This window comes from Chrysemys picta, chromosome 24, assembly GCF_011386835.1.
Source record: "Chrysemys picta bellii isolate R12L10 chromosome 24, ASM1138683v2, whole genome shotgun sequence".
Taxonomy (NCBI): Eukaryota; Metazoa; Chordata; order Testudines; family Emydidae; genus Chrysemys; species Chrysemys picta.
The window spans coordinates 1,053,309-1,078,186 of NC_088814.1; the positions used below are offsets into that span (position 1 = coordinate 1,053,309).

The following is a 24,878-nucleotide window of genomic DNA, read 5'->3' on the forward strand; positions in this document are numbered from 1 at the left end:
GGGGGGATGGGGGCTGTGAGCCAGGACTCCTGGGTTCTGTTCCCCAGTGGGGGGATGGGGGCTGTGAGCTAGGACCCCAGTTGGGGGGTGGGTGGGAGCCAGGACTCCTGGGTTCAATCCCCCAGTGGGGGGATGGGGGCTGTGAGCCAGGACTCCTGGGTTCTGTTCCCCAGTGGGTGGATGGGGGCTGTGAGCTAGGACTCCTGGGTTCTTTCCGCCAGTGGGAGTGGGGTGGGAGCCAGGACTCCTGGGTTCTGTTCCCCAGTGGGGGGATGGGGGCTGTGAGCTAGGACCCCAGTGGGGGTGGGGTGGGAGCCAGGACTCCTGGGTTCTTTCCCCCGCTGGGGGTGTCTAGTGGGTTAGAGCAGGGGGCGGGGAGACACTGAGGTCAGGACACTCTGGGGATTGTTTCTAGTGTGTGTCATGGGTCCTGCCCGCAGTGGTACAGCCCATGCTCCCCTCCCGATCCTAGTGGTACGATCCCTTCCCCCCTCCCCTCGCTTGGTACAGCCCAAGGCGCTGAGAAGAGGATGTTCGCTGCAGGGGGCGGAGTCTCTTTACGTGGGCGGGACCCTGGGTTGCGGCGGACTTGTGGGCGGAGTCTTAGGAAGTGGGCAGGGCTTTGAGCACGGATACGGCTCTGAGGGGAGGAGCCTCCTGGGAGGGGGCAGGGCATGTGAGCGGCGAGGGCGGGGCGAACTGGTTGGCGCAGGCGCAGAGCACGCGGGGGGGGGGGTGCTGCGGCCTCCAGGTCACCTGAGCGCGATGGATGAGGCGTGAGTAACGGGGCCGGGGGGCTCTGGGGCTGGTCCGCTCCCGGGGGGAGGGGCGTGGGCCGGGGGGGGGCTCTGGGGCTGGCGGGGGGCTCTGGGGCTGGCCCCCTCCTGGGCCGGGGGGGCTCTGGGGCTGGGCCCCTCTGGGGGTAGGGGCGTGGGCCGGGGGGGCTGTGGGGCTGGCCCGCTCCCGGGGGGAGGGGCGTGGGCCGGGGGTTGCTCTGGGGCTGGGCCCCTCTGGGGGGAGGGGCGTGGGCCGGGGGTTGCTCTGGGGCTGGGCCCCTCTGGGGGGAGGGGCGTGGGCCGGGGGTTGCTATGGGGCTGGGCCCCTCTGGGGGGAGGGGCGTGGGCCGGGGGTTGCTCTGGGGCTGGGCCCCTCTGGGGGGAGGGGCGTGGGCCGGGGGTTGCTATGGGGCTGGGCCCCTCTGGGGGGAGGGGCGTGGGCCGGGGGTTGCTCTGGGGCTGGGCCCCTCCTGGGGGGAGGGGCGTGGGCCGGGGGTTGCTCTGGGGCTGGCCCGCTCCTGGGGGGAGGGGCGTGGGCCGGGGGTTGCTCTGGGGCTGGGCCCCTCCTGAGGGGAGGGGCGTGGGCCGGGGGGGCTCTCGGGCTGGGCCCCTCTGGGGGGAGGGGTGCTCTGTGTTGGGGTCTCCTGCGGTGTGGGAAGCAGGTATATGGGCTGACCACCCTGTGGGAGAGGGGGCTGGGGGGCCTCTGGCTATGGGGAGCACTGGGACAGGCAGGTCTGGCTGGGGTATGGGGAGTATGTGGGGTGGGGTGGATTGGTTTGGGGTTCATCTGTGGGGTTTGTTTAAGGATGTCTGGGATTGGGGTGCTGGAATAGGGGGGGTATTGGGGAGTTGGTGAGCTGGGGGTCAGATTACTGCGTGCCATCGTTTTGCCTCCAGCTAACGGGGCGGCACCATCACACGTCCTATTTCCTTTATTTGCAATCTGTAACTAAAACGTGTGTCTGAGCACTAGGTGTTTGTTCTGCTTTTGACATTGTTCCTTCGCTCCCTGACTTACTGGGGCTAGAACATGGGCTGAAGCCGAATGATGCTCCCCTCTGTCCCAGACGCACGTAACACCCCACTGTGCTTGTGGCTGACGCTGCTGCTGACTCTAATTACAGTTAAATGCCCCTTTGAACATGTTTTTCTCAGCCTAACTCTGTGGTTTGTGCCGTGGAGGTTATTTTAACCCCATCACCCACAGGAGGCTTATTCCAGGCAGTAGGGAAAGCTGCCCAGGGTGCTTCTGAGGGGGTCTGGCAGTACCTCTTGTAAAAGAGACGTTTGAATGCTGGGGAACTATCACTTTGAAACTGTACCCCAAGGGGAATCAGACCGTTAAATCCCAGCCGATGACAGGAAAACAAAAGTATAATCCTGAAAACCTTCTTGTATGTCTCAGAATCCTAATTGTCCAAAGACTTCCATACTGTTATGGTCTGCTTGGAAGTGAGGGGATCAGATCCCTACCTATGTCTCCAGGCTCTTGGGTGAACTGGAACAACAATAATGCAAACAAGAGTTAAATGATGAACCGGAATGGACTGTAACTCCCTGCAAAGGCTAACCTGACTCCCTGGGACAATCAGGCGTGCACCTATAGTTTGCGTGAGATCAGACCCTCGTATAGTGTTGCTGCATTGTGTGTGTGTGTGTTAGAGAGAGAAACACACACACACACACCTCTTCCTCCATTGTCACATGCATGTTGTGATCGTGTCTCCCACCCCTAAGACTAGGTCCAGAGGAAATGTGCGTGGTTGGCACTGGGTGAACTTTAAGGAGGTTTAACCCTGCAGAAGTATGTTTTGTAACCCTGCAGTCCCTGGGGACAGCCCCGGAGCCGCCTCTTGGTGTGTGCGATTGGCTCTTAGTTTTGATTTTTTTGCTGCCTCAGAGAATGTTTGGCATCTTTAATAAATAACCCTTTGCTGTGCACTCCTGAGGAGGAGAAGCAAAGACTTGTGGCCTGCTCTGTGCTGTGAGGAATATGCTAGTGGGTCACCGGACGCACAAGCTGTGATTCCCGTCTGTGTATAATGAAGCCAGTGTCACCTTTGCCTTCAGTCTGTTGCTGGGCAAATGGAACAGAGGAGCTGCTCAGAATATTTAGTCAAACAGGAGGTCACCCAGGCTCATGCTGTTGGGACCAGCCATGGTAGGGGCACAGATAGGTGAGACCCCTGCCAATGAATGCTCTGTCCTGAGCACCCAGTGCCCTCTTGGCTCTAAGGACTTTCTGTGCCTCTCTTAGGTACGGTTTGCGCCATAATTATTCCCTAAACAAACAGAACCAATGTGGCCTGCGCACGCAGGTACTTTTTTTGCCTGATAAACTTGGTGATGCACTGAGAATCACAGCACACCGTTTTTGTTAGGAAACCCCTTGTGTTTGCGAAGAAGCACTCTGTCGTTTGGGTGCTACCTTTCTGTTATGTTTTTCAGGAAAATGGAAATCCCACCTCCTCCAACGTCTAAGTGCATTATTTACTGGAAAAGGAAAGTCAAGTCTGAATATATGCGTCTTCGGCAACTCAAGAGGTTTCAGGCAAACATGGGAGCGAAGGTAGATGTATTTTCTGGGGCCAGTCCTCGTATGTATAAGCAGGGGAATATCAAGTAGGAGTAGGGAGATTACATGTATTTGGCACTGTTGTGACGGCTGCTGGAACACTGTGTCCAGTTCTGGTGTCTGTAATTCATGAAGTATGTTTAAAAATTGGAGAGGGTTCAGAGAAGAGCCATGGGAATGGGCCATTCAGGCTTTATAATCTGTGGAGTTGTTTTAATTGTTCACATTCTGCTGTTAGACTAGGCAGTGATCAGTGTCTGTGTGGGACGTAGAGAATCTTTCTTTGGTGTTCCTTGTGACAGAGTGATCTGGTGATCAGGGCACTTGCCTGGGACTGGAGAGCCTAGGTTCAGGTCCCTGCTCTGCCACAGAGTCTCTGTATGACCTTGGGCAAGTCACTTAGTCCCTCTGAAGCTCAGTTCCCTGTCTGTAAAATGGGAATAATATCCTTCCTTGCCTTTGCTGAAAGTGGCAGCTGTGTGTCACACATTCCCAGCAGGGATTTCAGCAATCTGAGTCTAAACTTGCTTTGAGGATTGTAAGCACTTCTCTTTCTAATTCCAGGCTCTGTTTGTGGCCAATTTTGCAAAGGTTCAAGAAAAAACTCAAATTCTGAATGAAGACTGGAAGCAGCTTCGAGTTCAGCCAGTCCCGCTAATGAAGCCTGGCACTGGGCACCCTTTCCTGAAACAGGTACAGGAGAAGGAGGTGGAAATGCGAGCTGCGTACAGCCCAGGGCTTTGCAGGGGAGGGTGAAGAGGGCTGTACCTTTCTCCGCTCTCTGCGTGTCAGTCTCTTACTGTGCCTTGTACTCCCCCCAGGCTGCAGAAATGGGGGCAAAAAGAAAACCCTGGGGCGAATGTCCAGGGAAGACTGTGAGTGACTGTAAAGCTCAGAAGATCAGTAGCCGTACCTGTGGGACGGGATCAAAGTGTGTTTCTGTCCTGCAGTCGCTGTGTCTGAACTGCCCTTTTCTTACTGTCCCTGTCTTTGCTTGTTCTCCAGTGTACCGTCGAGAGCAATTTCCCTGGATTCCCAAACCAGACCATCTTCATGAGGTCCCTAAACACAGTAGCGTTGGTGCCTATTATGTATTCCTGGTCCCCTCTTCAGCAGAATTTCATGGTATGTGAGAGCGCGTTGTGGTGTGAGACTTTTGAGACGATTAATGCGTCATCCCTGCATGTTTGAGGTTGCAGATACCTTCCTCAGCCTGCTCCCTTTGAGTCTTCCGCTGCTCCCGAGACGTTGGAAGGGAACGTTTTCGTCTCGTGTGATGCTGTATCCCCTAATAGCCGAGCTGGCTTGCCAGTTCCCCCGACATCCCGAGGGCTGGCCAAGTCTCCAAGTCTGACTGCTGCCTTGGCAGGATTTAGTGCCTGGATTTAGTGGCTGATTTCTTTTAAACTGTGGAATTGTTTCTGTTGAAAATAGGGCTGTTGATTAATCACAATTAATTTTTTTAAATCACAATTAATTTTTTTGAGTTAATCGCGTGAGTTAACTGATTAATCGCACTATTAAACAATAGAATATCAATTAAAATTTATTAAATATTTTCTACATTTTCGAATATTAATTTCTATTACAAAGTATACAGCAATCACTTAATAGTATTATTTTTATTACAAATATTTGCACTGTAAAAATGATAAACAAAATAAATAGTATTTTTCAGTCCACCTTGTACAAGTACTGTAGTGCGATCTCTTTATTGTGAAAGTGTAACTTACAAATGTAAAATTTTTTTTGGTTCCATAACTGCACTCAAAACGAAAACAATGTAAAACTTTAGAGCCTACAAGTCCACTCGGTCCTACTTCAGCCAATCGCTCAAGTTGGTTTACATTTACGGGAGATAATGCTGCCTGCTTCTTATTTACAATGTCACCTGAAAGTGAGAACAGGCGTTTGCTTGGCAGTGTTGTAGCTGGAATTGCAAGGTATTTACGGGCCAGATGCTCTAAACATTCGTATGCCCCTTCGTGCTTCAGCCATCGTTCCAGAGGACATGCTGATGATGCTCATTAAAAAAATGTGTCAATTAAATTTGTGACTGAACTCCTTGTGGAAGAACTGTGTGTCTCCTGTTCTGTTTTACCCACATTCTGCCATATATTTCGTGTTATAGCAGTCTCGGATGATGACCCAGCACATGTTCATTTTAAGAACACTTTCACTGGAGATTTGACAAAACACAAAGAAGGTACCAATGTGAGATTTCTAAAGATAGCTACAGCACTCGACCCAAGGTTTAAGAATCTGAAGTGCCTTCCAAAATCTGAGAGGGATGAGGTGTGGGCCATGCTTTTAGAAGTCTTAAAAGAGCAACACTTCAATGCAGGAATTACAGAACCCGAACCACCAAAAAAGAAAATGCTGGTGGCATCTGACTCAGATGATGAAAATGAAAATGAACAATCTTTGGATTGTTATCGAGCAGAACCTGTCATCAGCAGAGACGCATGTCCCCCTGGAATGATGGTTGAAGCATGAAGAGACCTATGAATCTTTAGCGCATCTGGCATGTAAATATGTTGCAATGCCGGCTACAACTGTGCCATGCGAACACCTATTTTCACTTTCAGGTGACATTGTAAACAAGAAGCAGGCAGCATTATCTCCTGCAGATGTAAACAAATTTGTATGTCTGAGCGATTGGCTGAACAAGAAATAGGACTGAATGGACTTGTAGCTCTAAAGTTTTACATTGTTTTATTTTTAAATCTTTTTTTTTTTTTTTTGCATAATTCTACATTTGTAAGTTGCACTTTCATGATAGAGAGATTGCAGTACTGGTATTAGGTGAATTGAAAAATACTATTTATTTTTTTACAGTGCAAATATTTGTAATAAATAAATATGAAGTGAGCATTGTACACTTTGTATTCTGTGTTGTAATTGAAATCAATATATCTGAAAATGTAGAAAACATCCAAAAACATTTCAATAAATGGCATTCTGTTATTGTTGAACAGTGCGATTAATTGCGATTAACTTTTTTAATCACTTGACAGCCCTAGTTTAAAATAATGAAATATTCAACAAATGAGTTAGGCAGTGCCTACCTTTGTGACTGACCCCCGCCCCCCCCAACGGTGCTGCTGTTGAGAGAACAGGACGGCACAGAATGATTAAAATACACTTTCTGGCACAGCATTAATGCTGTGACCTTCTTGGCTTCTTGGTTAAAATTCTTTAAGAAACAAACGTCAATCTGCAGCTATTTCCTGCTGGCCGTTTGCTTGCTGCAAGAGTATACAGATCTGCCTGCTCCAGTAACTCGCTAAGGCCAGTGGGGAGCAGCTATGGCAGAACGGAGTGACGGCAGTTGTCAGAACACTGAGTGTAGCCCTGGGGTATTCCGAGTGCCTTTGTCCCCGCTGTGTGTAAGGAGAGCGTGCTCCTCTAGTGTACGCTGTACTTCAGACAGGGAGGAGTTACCGTGTGCTCTTCGTTGTGTGCCAACCCAGTTCTGCCCCGCTCATGAGCCCCCGCTACCTGCTCGGCTCTCTCCTGTGTCTCCGAATGCCTCTGGGCCCTGGAGACACGACCCTTCTGTTGTGGCAGGGGGTGTGTTATGAACAGAGCGCCTCACAGTGTGCAGGGTAGCAGTGAAGTCTGGGAAGGGCGAGTCTTTGCAGAACCGTGTGTGAACGGGAAGCAGCAGGCACAAGGCTGCCCTCTGGCTGGCTGTCGGTGAGCGCTGGCTGCCTGACCTGTTTGCAGGTGGAGGATGAGACTGTGCTATGCAACATCCCCTACATGGGAGACGAGGTGAAGGAGGAAGACGAAACCTTCATCGAAGAGCTAATTAATAACTACGACGGGAAAGTTCACGGCGAGGAAGGTAACCTGGGCAGAGGGGTGCTCTGCATTTCTGAACCGGCTTGCAAGCAGGGAGCGTGGCCAGGCTTTCCGAGCAGCTGAGGAGGCAAAGAGCAGTAGCGATAACCAGCCGCTGCGGAGGGTCTCCTAGACTAGGGAGCATGTAAAGCAAGAGCGCCCCTGCTGGCCTGGTCCTGTCTCCCGGCCCTCAGCTCTGCCAAGGCACCTCAGGCAGGTCCAGCCCTGGGCCTTGCACTGCCATTTGTATAACGATGGCAGATATCCATTAAGGGTTAGGGTGAGACCAGCAAACTCCTTTCACTTGTGACCTGAGCCAAGACTTGAATCAGTTCTTCAGTGGTGAAAAGCCTGTGTGTTTTCCCACCGAGCTGCCTAGCCCCTCACAAGGCCCTGCTTGGAGGTAGGAGACACTGAAAAGCTGGCTCCCATCCCATGCCCCAAATGGCTTAATTAGTGAGTGTCTGTTTCTACAGCAATTACTACTCAGCTGGGTAGAGGGGCTGGCTCTGTTGCTCCATGTGTTGGCTGACAGGTGTGACTAAGAGTGATGCACAGTCAACATCTCCCCCACCTCCCCAAACACACCCTGCCTTGGCAAATCCTGTCATGAAAGCGCTGTTCCTAACAAGCAGTCTGTCCTGTGGCTGACTTAGGCTTGCCACCAAACCCCAGGCTGGAAGATTGCAGCACGCCCACGAAGCAGCTGATATTTCTGTGTTCTAGAGATGATTACAGGGTCCGTCCTTATCAGCGACGCTGTGTTCCTGGAGCTTGTTGACGCTCTGAATCAGTACTCGGATGAGGAAGAGGAAGGGCTCAATGACTCCGAGGGTAAACAGGAGGATGGGAAGGAGGAGCTGCCAGTCACAAGAAAAAGAAAGCGAACCACAATGGAAGGTGGGTTTGGCAGCAGAAGCTGGGACAGTGTCTGGTGGCCTCCATCCTCCCCGGCAGTCACTGTGCCCTCCTGCACTCATCGTGTTGATTGCTAATAAAGGAGTGAAGTGCCACTTAGACAGCTCCATGGCATGTCCTTGCTCCCCCTGGGATGCTACTGGAGTGTTTCCTTGGGGTGGGTGTCAGTGGGAGGAAGCGAGAACAGTGGGATTTTCACATGTGCTGTGTAATCTCAGGAAGCTTTAGTGGTGGATTTAATCTCGGACTGCTCTGAGTGATGAGTGAGTGATACCAGTAGCAGAGAATCTCTATCTCTCAGCTGCAGAGACTCCAAAGTATTGTGTGTAAGGTCCTGGCGATCGCAGCTAACGCATCTTCTTGCTGATATTTTAGTCTGGTTATGAAACATCCAAGAGTAAAACCCGAGTCCAGGCAGAGTCTTGCTTCTCTAAATCCCCTCCGGCATTTGGGGAAGGGTTTTCGTGCACTCAGTCCCCTTGCAGCACAAAGTAGTCATTTTTCCCTTATGAATCATCATTGAGTCTCGCTGATGGCGTTGCTGAAGGGGCACCACTGGAACGGTATGTTCCTTATCCTAGCTGTCGGACTAAGGAAGGATTCTCTGTTGGATGACTGTGTGATTCTCTCTCTACCTTTTAAAATGGGACCCAAAGCATCCCTGGAGTAACTCCACCCCTAAAAGGGAAAGGCGCTTTCGAGTCCTGCTTAACTCAGGAGTCTTCTGTCATTTTGGTGTAGGCAACAAAAAGTGTGCAAAGAAGCAGTTCCCAAATGACATGATCTTCAGTGCTATTTCTTCAATGTTTCCTGAGAACGGCTTCCCGGAAGACATGAAAGAGCGGTAGGAGACATTCCTGGTTACATTGTCTAGCAGAATCAGTTCCAGTTTTTAACAAAGATAGTTCAGCAAATACTCGTATGCTGGTCTGACTAGTGCAGTAGACCGGAATCTGCCCATGGACAGTGTCAGAGTTCAGGGAAACAGCACCTGCATTGCCCCGCCGTGGTCCCTCTAGGCACCTACACTAGGCTCCCGGCTCCTCAGCCGTCACCTCTCCTGGATCGAGACCCATGTCTCTCTCTCCCTCCTGACGGGTTCTCCCTGCCTGTGCTATGAAATCCTCCCCAACAAGCCAGACTGCCTAGAAGTCCAGCGTCTGTGCTTTGCTTTCTCTCCGGGGGCAGTGAGCATCGTAATTGCCACAGTTACAGATTCCCACACTCTTTATAAGCAAGCCCGTTTCTTCTTAAGGTGAAAGCGTTACAAAGACGACATGCTAAAAACAATCAAAGAACCTAGACACAGGCTAAAGCTTACTCGAGGTCACCCCAACTCCAGCCTTGGGCTCCGGTAGTGTCAGTCCTTCAAAACTCACAGCTGGGTTTTCCCCTGGGTTACCAGTCTCATTTTCAGAACCAGAACAGCCATGACTAGTTCAGTCTTTCCTTTATGTAGCTTGGCCTCACGTCACAGGTGATCAGCTGACAATGGCTCTCCCCTCGGTGCTGGTTCCGAAGGCTGGGGTTTGGCATAACCAGAGGTGGGGAATTTGCATTTACCTCCCACAGGAAAACCACTTCACACTGTTGCAAGAGTCCATGCTTGTCTGGCCCATTGTTCAGTATAGTCCATTGAGCCCCCGGGTCTCACATCTGCCCCGTGGAGAGGTTACGTACAATCCTGGCCCATAAAGCATTCATTTCATACAGTGGATCCCAAAGATGCATAAACTTAATGCAATAAGGTCTCCCAGGATGTTGCAATAAATCGCCGTGTCTGTCACAAACGGTCTCTATGGGAGATGGGGAAACACTGAACAAAGGCCTCCGGGGAATAGAATGAAAGTAGCCTAATGGGAGCCTGCTAGGAGAAAAGCGAAGTTCTGACTGTTTCAACACCCTGAACTCAGCCCCGTTGTACCAAGTCGATCAGCGCGTGGAGCCGAGCGGCTAGTTGCGGTGACATAGAGCAGTGTGGGAAAATACACATGCATGGTTTCTTTTAAAACAGGTACAGGGAACTTACTGAACAGTCGGATCCGAATGTGCTGCCCCCCCAGTGCACTCCAAACATTGATGGGCCATGTGCAAAGTCAGTCCAGCGGGAGCAGTCCCTGCACTCTTTCCATACGCTCTTCTGCAGACGGTGCTTCAAATATGACTGTTTTCTGCATCGTAAGTTGAGACTCAGCTGGAGGTTCCACCATTTCCACCCCTTTCTTTACCTTGCCCCACACAGTGATTCTGCTGCCCCCACTCCAGACTATACCGGGCGGGTGCCGTTGTCTTTTCCTGATGCTCTGCGTAGTGTGTAGTCTTGCAGTCCTGGAGAGCCAGATTGACACAGGCATTCAGGCGGCTAGGCACCTACTTGCATTGTTAAAGTGGCCGTGAGTCTGTATCTTCCCCACTGATTTCCACGGACGGACGGATGGGTTAGCTGCAGTACGTGGGGAATGCCAGTCCTGCTGAGTGAGGCCCCCCGGTTCTGCACCGCACAGACCTGACACACGTTACGCTGACACCTCACTGTGGTCTGCCCCGTCCCCACGTTTGACTGCTTTGTCATAACGAGTCGCTGGGCCCATTCCTCCAGCTTGTCGTGCTAAAGCCTTGTGAGCATTGCTTTGCCTTTCTATTCCTGGGGGTCGCTGCGGAGTTACAGGAGTCTCTTCAGCTCGACTCTGTTATTAAACGCTGGAATACGACCATGCTTCGGGGGTGTGTGTGTCAGTTTAAAAGTAAAACTTCCTGTTAAGTCTCTTGTCCAGGAATTGGGAGGTGTTCGGGTGTCCCAACATCACAGATCTAGGTTTCCTTCCTTGGTGAGCGCGGGGTGGCCAGGGGACGTGGCTAAGTGCCCTGGTAGCGTAGGACTCCCAGTCAGTGCCCGTGGTGCCTGGTCAGCCCTGCACTTCAGCACCTTTCGCCACGCGTGCTGGGCCGTCGGCTGCCTCCTCCGCTGTGGGGACAAATGACCCTCTCCATTGGAAGGTGCCTGGTGCTAACATGATGAAGGTGGCTTGTATTTTTCAGCTTTCCATGCGACTCCTAATGTCTATAAACGGAAGAACAGAGAGATCAAGATCGAGCCAGATCCCTGTGGGACAGACTGTTTCCTCTGGCTGGTAGGTTTCTGGGATCCCTCCTGCCTTACCTGCAGGGCCCTTTGTACTGTCCCAGTGCTTCCAGGGTCAGATACAGGAGTTGGTGAGCACAAGTCCTCACTCAAGACCCATGTGAACAAACCTCCAGCCATGGAGTGTTGGCTGGTCTCAACCAGGCGAGGCCGTGCGACGCTGGGTGGTACCAGTGCTCCGCATGGGAAACTGTATTTAAAATAACCTGGCTGTGTTCCCTACATCCAGCCACCAGTCCCCAACGCCCACAGCCAGGGCCCTGGCAAGCAGCGTGCGGCCCGGCAGCAGATGAGATCAGCCCGCTGGGGAATATGCATACAAGGGGACGTGGTCTTTGCCCCTGGGAGCTCACCCTCTGGCTGACACTGCACTGGCTGGAGCAGGGGAGCTGTCCCTCAGGAGAGGCCGGGGGCTGCTGGCAGCACAAGGCAGTGGAGATGGGCAGGTCACAGCCTCACCAGGAGGAGTCTCACTGTGACAGGGGCTGCAGGGACTGTGGCCCCCCCCCGGAGAGCTGAGGGTCCCTGCTGCAGTGCAGAGCCCTGGGCCTGTGGAACGGAGCTCTCTGCCTCCCTTGCGCGGCTCTCACATGCCATGCGCTGTCGGATTGCAGGAGGGAGCCAAGGAGTTTGCAGTGCTGCACAATCCCAGGTCCAAATGCTCAGGTCGGCGGCGCCGTAGGCACCATGTGGTCAGTGCTTCCAGCTCAAACCCCTCGTCCTCCTCCATCGCTGAGACGAGAGAGGGAGACAGCGACAGAGACACAGGCAACGACTGGGCCTCGAGTTCCTCAGGTATGATGCCTCGGAGCCTTTGCATTTCCATACTCTCCCCACTTCCATCTAACTGGGCTGCTGCAGAGCCGGCACTGGAGAGCCGCCAAGGCAGGTTTTCCCGCCTGCACCGGGTAGCCTGGCTCCTTGGCTTGGCCCGGCAGGCAGGGGGAGCAGGAGCAAACGGGCTCATCAGAGCGTCCCCTTCTGTCCACGGATCGATCCACAGGCCTCTCCCACGGCTCTGTGTGTCTGGCCACCGCAAGTCAGGCCTCCTCTGGGCTAGGGTGCTGCCCTGCCATGGCTTGGTCTGCAACAGGGAGCAGCTCGCGTTATTCTCTGCTGCCCTGCACGGACAGACCCGCCGGGGGTGGTACTGGGCCCTGGCGGGAGCTCTGCTGGGGAGATTGCCACGGGTGGGAGGAGTTCGAGGGGGCCATGGGAGTGAGGGGCTGGCTCCTGGCAGACCCAGGCTCCCCAGCGTGGGAGTCCGTATTTGTGGCTGCTGACTGCTGTATTTCCTGTCATCTGGGTCTTGTTAGAGGCCAACTCCCGAAGCCAGACTCCCACCAAGCAGAAGGGCAGCCCTGCCTCCTCCCAGCTCTTTGTGATGGAAGCGCCGCAGGAACCCGTCGAGTGGACGGGGGCCGAGGAGTCGCTCTTCCGCGTGCTCCACGGCACCTACTTCAACAACTTCTGCTCGATAGCCAGGCTGCTGGGAACGAAAACCTGCAAGCAGGTATGGCCTGGCATCCTCGCGGGCCGCTCCTGGGCGGGCGGGAGGGGAGGGAGCCTTGGGAGCAGTGCTCTCTCTTGCTTTGCCTTCTGTGCCACAGAGAGACCAGCGGAAACCCGCCTTGAGGGGCCTAGTGAGGTAACCGCGTCGTTTATCCGCTCAGGCTGTGCGGGTGGCTGGTGCCCAAGGAATTGCTTCCTTGGAGTGCCATGGTCTGATATTCCCTCTGCTCCGCCTCGGAGGATGCCGGCTGCCCCATCGGTCTGGTAGCGTCCCGCACGCCCAGCGTTCCTGTTTGACGTGTCAGTCATGGTCTCGAGGGAGGAGCCTGCCGTGGTGCAGCTGCAGAGTAGTTTGCTTGTCCTAAGGAGAGCACCACAAGGCCCTGGATTCTGCCCCTGCCTCCAACCCACTCTGCAGAGCTGAGGATTTGGTGCCTCGTACCAATGCGTCCTGACGCGGTTCAGTCCGCCTCCACCATCCCACTGCCCTGACTGCTTGGCTCTGGTTTCAGCCCAGCCTGTGTGCTCCGCTTCCTTTGCCTGTGGAGTAGACTCGAAGGGATTTACAAGGCCTGGATCCAGGCTTCCCCTGACTCTTCTCTTCCCTGGGCAAGGCCAGGCTTTCAGAGGGCCGTGTGTAGAAAAGTACCTGCCGGCTCCCTGCAGCGGCTCAGGCTCCAGCCTGCCGGTGTGCAGAAAGCTGAGGGTGGCTTTTTTGGAGGCCCTGTAGCACCTGCAAAGTCCCTCTGTGTGTGTTCTCCCAGCCTGGAGTCCCTATTGCTGCCCTTTGGGGATTTTCCCAGCTCCCGTCTGAAGAATTAGGGACCCCAGGCCCTGTGCTGGATTCCATTCGTTGTGCTCGCGCTGTCACGCATCCGGCTTGGCTGGGTTCACACCGGCGTGCGGAACCAGGGGCAGCGCGAAGTCGCGTGGGCACGAGGATGAGCTTCCATCGCTCAGCTCTAGGCACGACGGGCACACGCTCCATACGGTGAAAATCACTGCGGCCCCCAGCCCCGCTAGCTGCAGTGTGTCCCTGCCCTGCCGTCACGCTGGAGCTGCGAGGGTTAGTGCTTCTGATCGTCCCCGGAGCACGAGCTCTGCAGCCAGGTGTTTTGGCAAGAGGGAGGGGTTTGCTTTCCAAACGAACAGCAGCAGCAATCTCCCCCGGGCGCCCGGCCTGCCCTCCAGGGTAGGATCTGAACGAGCTGAACTCTTCTCTAGGTCTTCCAGTTTGCGGTGAAAGAATCCCTGATAATGAAACTGCCGACCAGCGAGCTCATGAATCCGTCCCAGAAGAAAAAAAGGAAGCACAGGCAAGTTCCCAGCAAGCTTGTTTTGTTCTTAACGTGCAGCCCGAACCTGTGCGCCCCACATCTGCCCATGCGCACCCCGCCTGTGTTCCTGAATCCCCATCTGCCCCACATCTGCCCATGCACACCCTGCCCCACATCTGCCCATGCACACCCTGCCCCACATCTGCCCATGCGCACCCTGCCAGTGTTCCTGAATCCCCATCTGCCCATGCGCACCCTGCCCGTGTTCCTGAATCCCCATCTGCCCATGCGCACCCTGCCCGTGTTCCTGAATCCCCATCTGCCCATGCGCACCCTGCCCGTGTTCCTGCTAATCCCCATCTGCCCCACATCTGCCCATGCGCACCCTGCCTGTGTTCCTGAATCCCCATCTGCCCCACATCTGCACATGCTCTCCGTTCTCCCAGCTGCTTGTGCTGGTGGCTGGGAATTGGCCCCCAGCCGTCTCTCTGCTGCTGCTGTGGGATCCATGGGCCCTGGTACCCATGCCGCTAGCAGCAGCTTGGTAGCCACTGGGGAACAGCTGCCTGTGAGAGTCAGTCCCCTCAAGGCCCGGTTGGAAGATGGTTGGCTTCTAACCAGCTTCTCATGCACTTGTTCTAATCCATCCTGCCGAGCTGTTTGTCTTCCGTGGGGTTTCGCCTGACGCTAAGGTTTGCCCTAAGGAGCGTCTCTCCCAGACGCCTGGCTCTGTTCGGTCCACGGCTCTGTGACCAGTAGCTGGTGGTTATTGGTGCCCGAAGCTGGCAGCCCAGTTGCCGATGGAATCTCACCTCTCCAGTTGCTGAGCTGACTGGGAGCCTTGTGCGTCCAGGCACAGACGCGGTTGGACCTTCCTCGGGTAGGCGCCCGAGTCCCACATCTGTGTTTCTCTTTCAGGCTGTGGGCTGCGCACTGCAGGAAGATCCAGCTGAAGAAAGGTACCGTGCGTCGCTGGCCGTGATCTGGGGCTGGGTTTGAGAAGCGTCAGGGCGCTGTGTAGTGCTGAGAGTCTCTCCAGCCGGCCAGCTCGAGCTGGGAGCGACAGGCCAGCAGCAGCCACGGGGGCCGGTGCTATTGTTGGCTCCCCGGCTGCGCCTTGTCTGGCTGATGTGGGAAGCCTGTGAAGTTCCCATCCGCCTCGTCCTGGGCACCCTCTCGTTTCCAGGCGGAGGCAAGTGCCGGGGGCTGATGGGGGCTGATCAGGAGCGAAGTAAACAGATCATGTGCCTGGGATCCCAGTGCAGTGTCTGTAAGGCGTTCATGCTTACCGGCTGCCTGCCCTCTGCTGGCAGAACTGGAAATGGCCTGCTCTGATGCCTGGTGCACAGGAACTCCGCGGCTATGGGTGTTTGCGGGGCGTGGGTTGTAACCATGGCATTTCCCCTCTTCTTCTTGTAGATAATTCACCTACCCAGGTGTACAACTACCAGCCCTGCGACCACCCCGACCACCCCTGCGACAGCTCCTGCCCCTGCATCATGACTCAGAATTTCTGTGAAAAGTTCTGCCAGTGCAATCCTGACTGTAAGGACCCAGTTGGGCACAAAGCCAGTCACCCTGCTCCCTGCACAGAGGCGCTAGCGGGACGTTACAGCGGCTCCCTCGCATTCCCGCCTCCAGGCAGCTTATGCAGGGTGGCTGGAATCGAAGTGCACGAGGCCTGGCTGGCAGTCTGCCCCAGTCAGGGGAAGTGGTGTGTTCTGTAGTAAATCGTGGGCTGTCAGCGGGGAATGACACTTCCATAGTGAAACTCACATCTGCACCTTCGTGTGCAGTGCCCCGCAGGCCCCCTGCTGTGCTACTAGCAGCTCGACGTGCTGAGTTCGTCTCCGGCACTCGACGGTGCTACAGTTCTGTTCCCAGAGCGCTGTTTATATCCCCCTCCGCCTTTGGAATCTCTCTCTGGGATCGAGGGAAGAGAAATGTCCCTGGCTTTCATGCTATGCCAGGGTTCTGCCGTGCCACAGGGGTCCCGCCACATACTGCAGTGCTCATGCGCCCCTTTGTTTGCAGAACTTCCGTGCCCTAAACACTTCCCAGTGTAGCTTTGCTCTCTTGCACTGCCAGTGAGCTGCGGGGGGCGCTGTCGGGTGGCGAGAGGGGAGCAGGGAACTGCCGGCGAGCTGCGGGGGGGGGGGCGCTGTCGGGTGGCGAGAGGGGAGCAGGGAACTGCCGGCGAGCTGCGGGGGGCGCTGTCGGGTGGCGAGAGGGGAGCAGGGAACTGCCGGCGAGCTGCGGGGGGCGCTGTCGGGTGGAGAGAGGGGAGCAGGGAACTGCCGGCGAGCTGCAGGGGGGCGCTGTCGGGTGGAGAGAGGGGAGCAGGGAACTGCTGGCGAGCTGCGGGGGGCGCTGTCGGGTGGAGAGAGGGGAGCAGGGAACTGCTGGCGAGCTGCGGGGGGGGGCGCTGTCGGGTGGCGAGAGGGGAGCAGGGAACTGCCGGTGAGCTGCGGGGGGCGCTGTCGGGTGGAGAGAGGGGAGCAGGGAACTGCCGGCGAGCTGCGGGGGGGGGCGCTGTCGGGTGGAGAGAGGGGAGCAGGGAACTGCCGGCGAGCTGCGGGGGGGGGCGCTGTCGGGTGGAGAGAGGGGAGCAGGGAACTGCCGGCGAGCTGTGGGGGGGTGCTGTCGGGTGGCAAGAGGGGAGCGGGGAACTGCCGGCGAGCTGCGGGGGGCGCTGTCGGGTGGCGAGAGGGGAGCAGGGAACCTGCCTGCTGCCAGTGGTGCTCTCCGGGGGATTGCATTATTCCCTTTGCGGTGCTGTCTCTACTTCCTTATGGCTGAGGAACCTGAAAACCATGTCCTGTGTTTACTGGTGCGGAGCCCCAGCCCCACTTCCCTTTGTTCCCTCATCGGGTGGGCTGGCAGGGCAGCTCTGGGCAAAGGCAGGCTGACCTGTCTCTGCCTATGGGATACTTTCTCAGCGTGTTACCCCCCCGCCCCACCTCACCACGTGACTCTCACTGGTTCTAAACGGTTTGTCAGCTCCCTGGCTAGCCACCTCTCTTGGATGGTCAGACACAACACATCCTGCATCTTGCAGGGGGTCAAACTAGATGACCCTTACAGTCTCTTCTAACCCTTTGGTTCTCTGACACCCCCAAACAATCTCCCCAGGATCACTGGATGATTCCCTGTTCTGTTCATCTCCTCTGGGGCACCTGGCGTTGGCCACTGTCGGAAGACAGGACACTGGGCTAGATGGACCTGTGGTCTGACCCAGTCTGGCCGTTATGTTCTTATGCCAGCCCCCACTTTGCCTTGCAGGTTAACACTTGATGTGCTCAGTCCCCCAAATCCTCCAAAACTCCCCCCTGTAGTATCCAACCCTGTCAGTAATTACCAGGTTCCCTAGTCGCAAGGGAGCAGTCTACGCACCAGCTTGTTCGATTCAGCTGAGGGTTCACATTTGACTTAATACCACAGCACTGAGACGGATTTAAAATAAAATCCAAGGATCAGGTTATTAACAAAGGACAGAGTTTCAAAGACTCGTGAATAGTGAGTGTGAATAGTGGAAACATGTGAGAGTATAACAGGCCTCTTGGAGTTTTAACTTGAACAGGCTGAATTCCTTGTCTGAAGTAAGTTCTCATCTCCCATAGTCAGGACCCAGCGCTCACCTTCCTGCTTCCTCAGTGATGGGGGATGGTGCTGACTCGGCCCCCCAGTATTTGAAGTGCATCATTGGGCTGTGCACCCCCAGAAAAAACTCTTTGCCCCACTGCTTGGTTTCCTGTGTGCTCCTTTCCTGTTGACTTGGGGTGCAAACGTAGCTCTGTGTGTTTGGCTCAGAATGGTTAATGTCCTTCTGAACCAAGGCAGGCGAATCAGCATCCGATGCCTGGCAGCAAACTCGTTTGTCGGCGCTGCCTCCGGAGCACGTGTTCGGGACGGATTTTCAGCGCGCGCACAGCCCCTGACCTATCACCTGGCTGTACCTCCCGCAATGAGAACGAGGTTCAGTCTGATGTGAGTGGTCATTGGACACCTCCCACGCCCTTTGGAAGAACTGTGAAAGCAGCGGGTTAGTTGTAGTGAGTTTGTCAGGCCTGATAGGCAGTGCTGGGACGGGTTCTTCGGGCCACACCGCAGCCAGCAGCCTCTCCAGCTGGGGGGTGTCCCTGGGGTTTGAGGCCAGTGGGGATCCTCTAGTCTGACCTGTGTAATCTGGGTGTGTCTCGCTGCAGGTCAGAACCGCTTCCCGGGCTGCCGCTGTAAGACCCAGTGCAACACCAAGCAGTGTCCGTGCTACCTGGCCGTGCGGGAGTGTGACCCTGACCTGTGCCTGACCTGCGGGGCGTCGGAGCACTGGGATTGCAAGGTGGTCTCCTGTAAGAACTGCAGCATCCAGCGGGGTCTCAAAAAGGTATTTGCTGTGCCCCTCCCCCAGTGTGCAGAGCACCTTGGCTGGAGCAAATCCGCCCCTGCTGCTCTGTCCCCCCTGACCGCAGCCTCCCCGGAGACCAGGCCTGAGCTGAAGGGGGCACGGGGTGGCTGGGCTGTTCCCTAGGCTCCCGAAGGGTTTTCAGATTCAAAGGCAGGGTTTGAACGAACAGTGATGCAGGAGGAGGCCCCGGGAACAGGAAGCACAGGAAGGAACAGAACTCAGGGGAAGGGGTGAGATCCTTAGAAAACAGGCCAGGGTTCAACAGGACTAATGGAGCTGCAAGGACAGTGGCTGTGAGGCTGGGACTGCGGCCCCCTGGGCGTGATGGGTCGAAGCTCCTAGACGCAGCGGTAATACCAGCAATGCACAGACGAGCACTAGGGGGCAGGGGAGCCGATTCCCGGGGGGCGCTGGGCTTGTCTGCATGTTGTCGGGGTGTTTTCCTTCCATTGCACACGCCGCTGGGCAGCAGCTCTGCAGATTCAGCCCAAGTCTCTTGCACTCTAGCATTTGCTGCTGGCTCCCTCAGATGTCGCTGGCTGGGGGACATTCATCAAGGAATCGGTGCAGAAGAATGAATTTATCTCTGAATATTGTGGTGAGGTTAGTAAAGCCATCTCGGCCCGTCCCCATGGGTCCGGGGTGATGCAGACGTGCCTAGCTACCGTTCTTGGGGCTGCAGCCCCGGTTAACAAGCAGTCCCTGCCCTCATGCTTGTGGGGCACAGTTCATGTGCGTAGTTAGAGGAAACCATTCGAAGATGTTCTCAGCTTTCCCCACCCTCAAAGGTGCATAACAACGAATGAGACCCGTTAACCGCCCAGGGGCCTAGCAAAGGCTAAGGGGAAGGGCTGGGATGGAGCAGGGCTGGGTCCTGGCCCAGACTCACTGGGTGATCTTGGGCGAAGCTTGTGAAAATGGCCTTGGTTTGGGGAAACGAGTTTTCAGGAGTCCAGGCTGAGCCGGTCTGTGGAGGGAACTGAGCGACCGCTCATTGAAACAGCTGGGAGCTGTGGGTGCTCGGTATCGTCTGCAGCTCAGGCCCAAGGGCTCCTGTCTCGGTGGGTGAAAGCACTCGGCCCCTCGGAAGACGCGTGTCGTCTGAGTGCCCGGCATGGCAGGAGTGTAGCGTGTGACCAGGCCTCGTTCGACGTGGTCGGCCATCTGCAGAGGGAGGCTACGATACGCGTGCTGGCCGGCGGAGCACAGGGAGGCTCTCCCTGAGCAGGCCGGCCAGCAGCCTCTGCCCCAATGCAGAGGGACTGTTCCCTGGCCCTGGAGACCCCCGTCCCCCGGGACACAGCCTAAGTCCTGCCCGTTTCCCAGCTTATTTCTCAGGACGAGGCCGACCGGCGGGGGAAGGTCTATGACAAGTACATGTCCAGCTTCCTCTTCAACCTCAACAACGGTAACTTCCCAGCCGGGGACCCGGGTTCCTTAGCATCACTCAGGGCAATGTCTGGCTGTGGGGGGGAGGAGCCGACAGCCGCGCCTGGAGGAGTCTCCCAGGCTCGACACTGGCTTGGCCCAGGCACTGCGCTTTCGGGATCACCTGGGGTGTCTCCCCATTGCCACAGCTGCTGGACGCCTGCCTCTGCAGTCCTGGGCCAGGCTGCTCTGTGACGCCACCGTCTGAGCTCCCTGTAACCGCCTGGCACTTGGCAGCACCGGGACTCAGTGGCTGCCCCGTGGTTTTGAGGACAGAATCAAACTCTAGAAAGGCAAAGCTGTGAGCCCCGAGCAGGGCTGGAGAGCAGCCAGGCCAGAGGGATTCGCTTCCTGAGCTCTCGGCTTGGCTCCGGGCTGTGGAAACAGGCAGTGAATGCAATCAGCCCCCGGCGGTGCTGGGATCCGTGTAGGAGCAGGACTCCACGACAGGTTTTGGGTGAGCTGGGGGCTCTGGCCCCCGCTGGCTTTTCCTGAGGAATAAATTCCTTCCGGCAAAGACCCTCCGGAGCCCGGGAGGATTTTGTGTGCCCAGCTCTGAAGAGCAGCTGAGTTCAGAGGCCATTGTTCTGCTCTGGCTCTGGGCAGAGCTTCCCGACTCGCTGAGTGTAGCCGAGCCCCGGAGCTAGTGGGGGGTGAGGGAGGCGAGCCGAGCCCTGGAGCTAGTCGAGGGGGGGAAGGGGGCTAGCCGAGCCCCGGAGCTAGTGGGATCTTGGTCTGCCGGGAATCTCAGGGTTCTGTGGTTTTCTTTCCTAATAGATTTCGTTGTTGATGCCACCGCAAAGGAAACAAAATCCGCTTTGCCAACCACTCTGTGAACCCCAACTGCTATGCCAAAGGTGAGAGTGTGACGGAGCAGGAGCAGGGCAGATTTGACCTGGGAATGTTGCAGGGGGGTTGCAGTGGGGATGTGGGACTTCCCTTGAAGGAAGCTACCTGAGCTGTAACCTGAGCCAGGAACGGGGGTGGGGAGAATTAACACCTTCTGCCCGGGAGACTGAACAAAGGAGAGGAGCAGCGGGAGGAGTTGGGAGTTTAGTTTCGGTTTGGGCTGGGTGGTGCAACGCAGGGAACCCCAAGCTGGGGTCTAAGCTCCCTGAACCTCCCAGAGGGACCTAATTGAGGGGGTCTGGTCGTACCTACACGCTCTGCTTGAGACTGTGTTCCTGTCCTTAAATAAACCTTCTGCTTTACTGGCTGGTTGAGAGTCGCAGTGAATCTCGGGAAGAGGGGTGCAGGGCCCTAACTCCCCCACACTCCGCAACAGAGAGCTCTGCCCGGCCGCAGCCAGACAGGGAATCCGGGAAGTGCCCACAGAGCCCTGGGTGACGCGGGGTCTCCTGAGCCTCTTGGAAGCATCTTCGGGGTCTGTGAGCTCTGGGGGGGGCCGAACCCCAAAGGAAAGGCCGAGTGTTGGGTTTCCAGGCACTCCCCTGCAGTTGGGTCCTCTCTGCTCTGCCAGGCCCTCCTGCTGCTGAGTGCCCGGGGCAGAGCCTGCTGGCTAGCCAGACCCCTGGGCGATTCCCGGGGTGCTGGGGGGAGCCGGGCTGGGAGCCGAGCCCTGACCCCTTTCTCTGCCGCAGTGGTGATGGTGAATGGAGACCACCGGATAGGAATCTTTGCCAAGAGGGCCATCCAGGCTGGGGAGGAGCTCTTCTTTGATTACAGGTGAGCCGGGGCCTGGCTACTCGGGTGCGCGGTGGGAAGATCTCTAGAGCAGTGTCTCCAACCTTTTTACACCCAAGATCACTTGTTTGAATTTAAGGGCAACCCAGGGTCTACCCTGCCCCTTCCCTGAAGCCACACCCCTTCCCCAAAGCCCGGCCCCTCTCACTCCATTCCCCCACCCTCACTCACTTTCACCTGGCTGGGGCAGGGGGTTGGGGCTCTGGGCTGGGGTTGAGGGGTTTGCAGTGTGGGAGGGGGATCTGAGCTGAGCCTGGGGCAGGGGGTTGGGATACAGGAGGGGGTGAGGGGTGCAAGCTCTGGGAGGGAGGTTGAGTGCAGGGGGGGTATGGGGTGCTGGCTCTGGGAGGGGGGTCAGGGCTGGGGCTTGGGGTGCAGTGCTTGCAGGCAGGAGCAGTGCGCGGAGGGACACCCCTACCCCCGGGGTCGCGCTGGCCGCTTCCGGGAGAGGCATGGGGCTGGGGCAGGCAGCCCCGCTGTGCTGCCGGAGATGGCGATCGACGGGTCGGTGACCACTGCTCTAGAGAGACGGGCTGGTGGTAAAGAGGCTGCTGGAGAAGTGACTACGTGCCAGTGTCCCTGTCTTGCAGGTACAGCCAGGCCGATGCCCTGAAGTACGTGGGCATAGAAAGGGAGACGGATATCATCTAGCCCCCCGCGGGCACAGCCCCTGCTCCTGGCTGCCCCAATGCCGTGTTCATTCCATGCTCCATCATTGCTGCCCCTGTTCCCGTTGCTGTGTCCCGAGTGTTGTTCCAGCCAGGCGCTGGGAGCAAAGCCCAGGGCAGGAGCAGGAGCCAGACGCTGCCTGGGGTAGCAGGCCCCGGGCTCGGTTCCGGGGCAGGCGGGCGCTGGCGCTCCTGGGCTGGACGGCTCCAGAGACTGAGGCCGTGGGACTGGAAGGAAGAGGCTTGGCCAAGCAATGCTCAGTCTGTTTGTAAACCTGCGTGAGCGACCAGCTGCATCTGGAGCCAAGGGACCTTGGAGCGACCCCCCTGCATGCGGGGAGCGGGTGCTTGATGTTGTTCTGCTCATGCCGCAGCCATTGGAGGGAGCTTTTATCCCTGGGGCATCTGTGGCTACCTCTCGATTTCCTTCCATGCTGAAGTACTGGGGCCTAGGCTGCTAGCACATGGTCCGACCCCACGGAGGGTCAGTCCCGCCTCCCTGCAGCGTGGCTCCGGGGCCCCCGGGCGCTCCCGGCCGCCTGGCGAAAGGGGGGAGCCGCCCAGCACAGCGTGTGGAGGGGTCCCCGGGGCAAGGAGTTACGCTGGTTACGCGATACGATGGTGCCAGGAGGAGCCGAGTGTGTGTCGGTCGTGGGGTTGCCTTAGAAGCCAGAGGAGCTGGTGGGAGGGGGTAGGAAACGCGAGGCCAGCTGGGGCGTGGGAGGCCCCAACTCCCACCAGCCAGGCTCTGCGGAACGCCAGGTGGGTGACGTGTTTCTGCCTCTTGCCCTGGACGGGCCCTTGGAGCCTGGTGCGTCGCGCACCCCCTGCTCTGCAGAACTGGGGTGCCACAGGCCACGCGTGGCTCCAGATCCCTGCGCCTGGGGCTAGTGGGGGGCAGCCTGGGCCCTTCCCATGTCAAGCCTTCAGCCCGTAACAGGCGGGCGGCACTGCCGGGACGGCCCCTCCTGGCCATGGGCTCTTCTTGGTCCCTGATGGTTTCTGTTCTGTCAGCCAGGTGAGTGGTGCTGCTGCTGGCGTGCCACTGACACAGACGCTTTAACCCGCATCGCTGCAGGGCTGAGCAGTTGGCACTGCCCCTGGGGCTGGAACTCGGGCTCTCCACTCCCCATCCTGCCAGAGCCAGGCAGCGCTGCGAACGCTGGGCACTGAACTACCGGGCACTGCTCCACACTGACCAGCGAGTGGGGCTGGGGCCTCTCTGGGGCTGTAGAGTGGGGCTGGAAGTATGGGTCTCCCACGGGAGATCAGAGAGCTCCTGGCCCGCAGATAGCACAGAGCTTTCTGCTTGCCCAGCGCTGGGCTGGGTGCTCCAGCGTCACACAGTGGAGCCGGCAGGTTCCCCTGGGCCGGGCTGCCCCGACAGTACCCGTTAGGCACTTTACGAGCCCCGCTTGGCTCCCCGCTCCGGCCTGGAGCTTCTGCCGTTGCACAGAACTCTTCTCGGGGTGGCATTTGGAGCAGCGAGAGCTTTGCCTGCTGTGAATACGTTGCTGGCGCTGCTGTGGCCGGTGACCGCCAGGCCCCCTCCCAGCAGTGCGGACCGGAGGGGCAGGCTCCCCAGAGGTGGAGAGCAGGGCAGGGTCTGCTCTCAGCACCCCATGCAAAGAAATCAAGTGAGCACTTTAAACTAAGCCTCCCACCCAGCCAAGGGGCTGGGACTGGGCGGCTCTGGGTTTGAGGACACCGCTGCCAGCGCAAGGTACCATCCTTCAGTGGGGCATGTTCCCCCTCCCTCCCAAGCCCAGCTGGTGCTGGGGAGGGGGTCAGTTCAGACAGCAGGGTCGTGTCCCGGAACAGGAATGGAAGCAAAGGGCTGGCTTGTGCAGGGGTTGGGGAGACAGGAGGAGAGCCAGGCATCTGTTCCTGCTGCTGGCAGCCGAGCGGGGCCCAAGGCCCGTCCTGCCCGTGCTGCTTCCCCCCAGGGTGCCCAGGCCCATCTCCCTCCCTGGGACTGGCAGGGGTGTGCGCCTGGGCCCCCTTGTCTGACTGAGCGACCCACCCCTCCCCGGCCCCATACCGCCCACCTAGCTAGTGACTTGCCCCTGCCCGTGGCTGTCTGCGCAGTGAGAGGCTTTGTGTCTGTGGTCTGCTGCCCGTGAATGATATGCACTTTAAAACTGATGTGGCTTGTAATCTTTGTCCTAATAAAGTGGTAGTGAATGTCCTCCCCAGCCTGGCTGCCAGCGTCCGTTCTTACCCCAGCCTGAGTGGGAGCTCACCCCTGCGCCCCGCTGCCCTGGGGCCTGGATGCACCAGAGCGCTTCACAGGAGCGGCGAGGGGCCAGTGGGATGCTGGCCGATCCTTAGCTTGGCTCTGCCAAGAACTTCCCTGCCCTGGAGGTGCCCTGCTGCACGTGGGCATCTGGCTGCAGTATTGTTCTGTTCTGACCCGCAAGCTCGCCGCAGGCCTGACAGGGCTAACAGCAGCAGCCCTGGGGGGTGGGGGGGCACGGTGACTCCTGCAGCACACCCTATCCGTGGCCCCACAAAGTCGCGAGACCTCCTCGTCAACCTCTTCCTGGCCCTGGCCAAACTCACCATCTAGAATACCAGGGAGAGGATGTTGGACGAGGGGGTGCTCTGCGACTGTGGGGCCTACT

The 24,878-nt window shown here is 57.2% G+C and overlaps 1 protein-coding gene across 1 annotated transcript; it reads left to right on the forward strand.

Moving 5' to 3' along the window:
- The first annotated feature begins 621 nt into the window (after positions 1 to 621).
- On the forward strand, positions 622 to 24,449 carry EZH1 (enhancer of zeste 1 polycomb repressive complex 2 subunit). Its single transcript, XM_005314477.5, is given in 21 exon segments — positions 622 to 776; positions 3,228 to 3,348; positions 3,919 to 4,047; positions 4,360 to 4,479; positions 7,084 to 7,204; positions 7,927 to 8,100; positions 8,860 to 8,962; positions 10,133 to 10,296; positions 11,158 to 11,249; positions 11,875 to 12,055; positions 12,577 to 12,773; positions 13,997 to 14,088; positions 14,968 to 15,008; positions 15,469 to 15,594; positions 18,255 to 18,433; positions 18,962 to 19,057; positions 19,781 to 19,862; positions 20,660 to 20,674; positions 20,677 to 20,739; positions 21,484 to 21,568; positions 22,177 to 24,449. Coding segments are annotated over 21 exon segments (2,253 nt in total). The 5' UTR covers positions 622 to 765; the 3' UTR covers positions 22,238 to 24,449.
- The last annotated feature ends 429 nt before the right edge of the window (positions 24,450 to 24,878 follow it).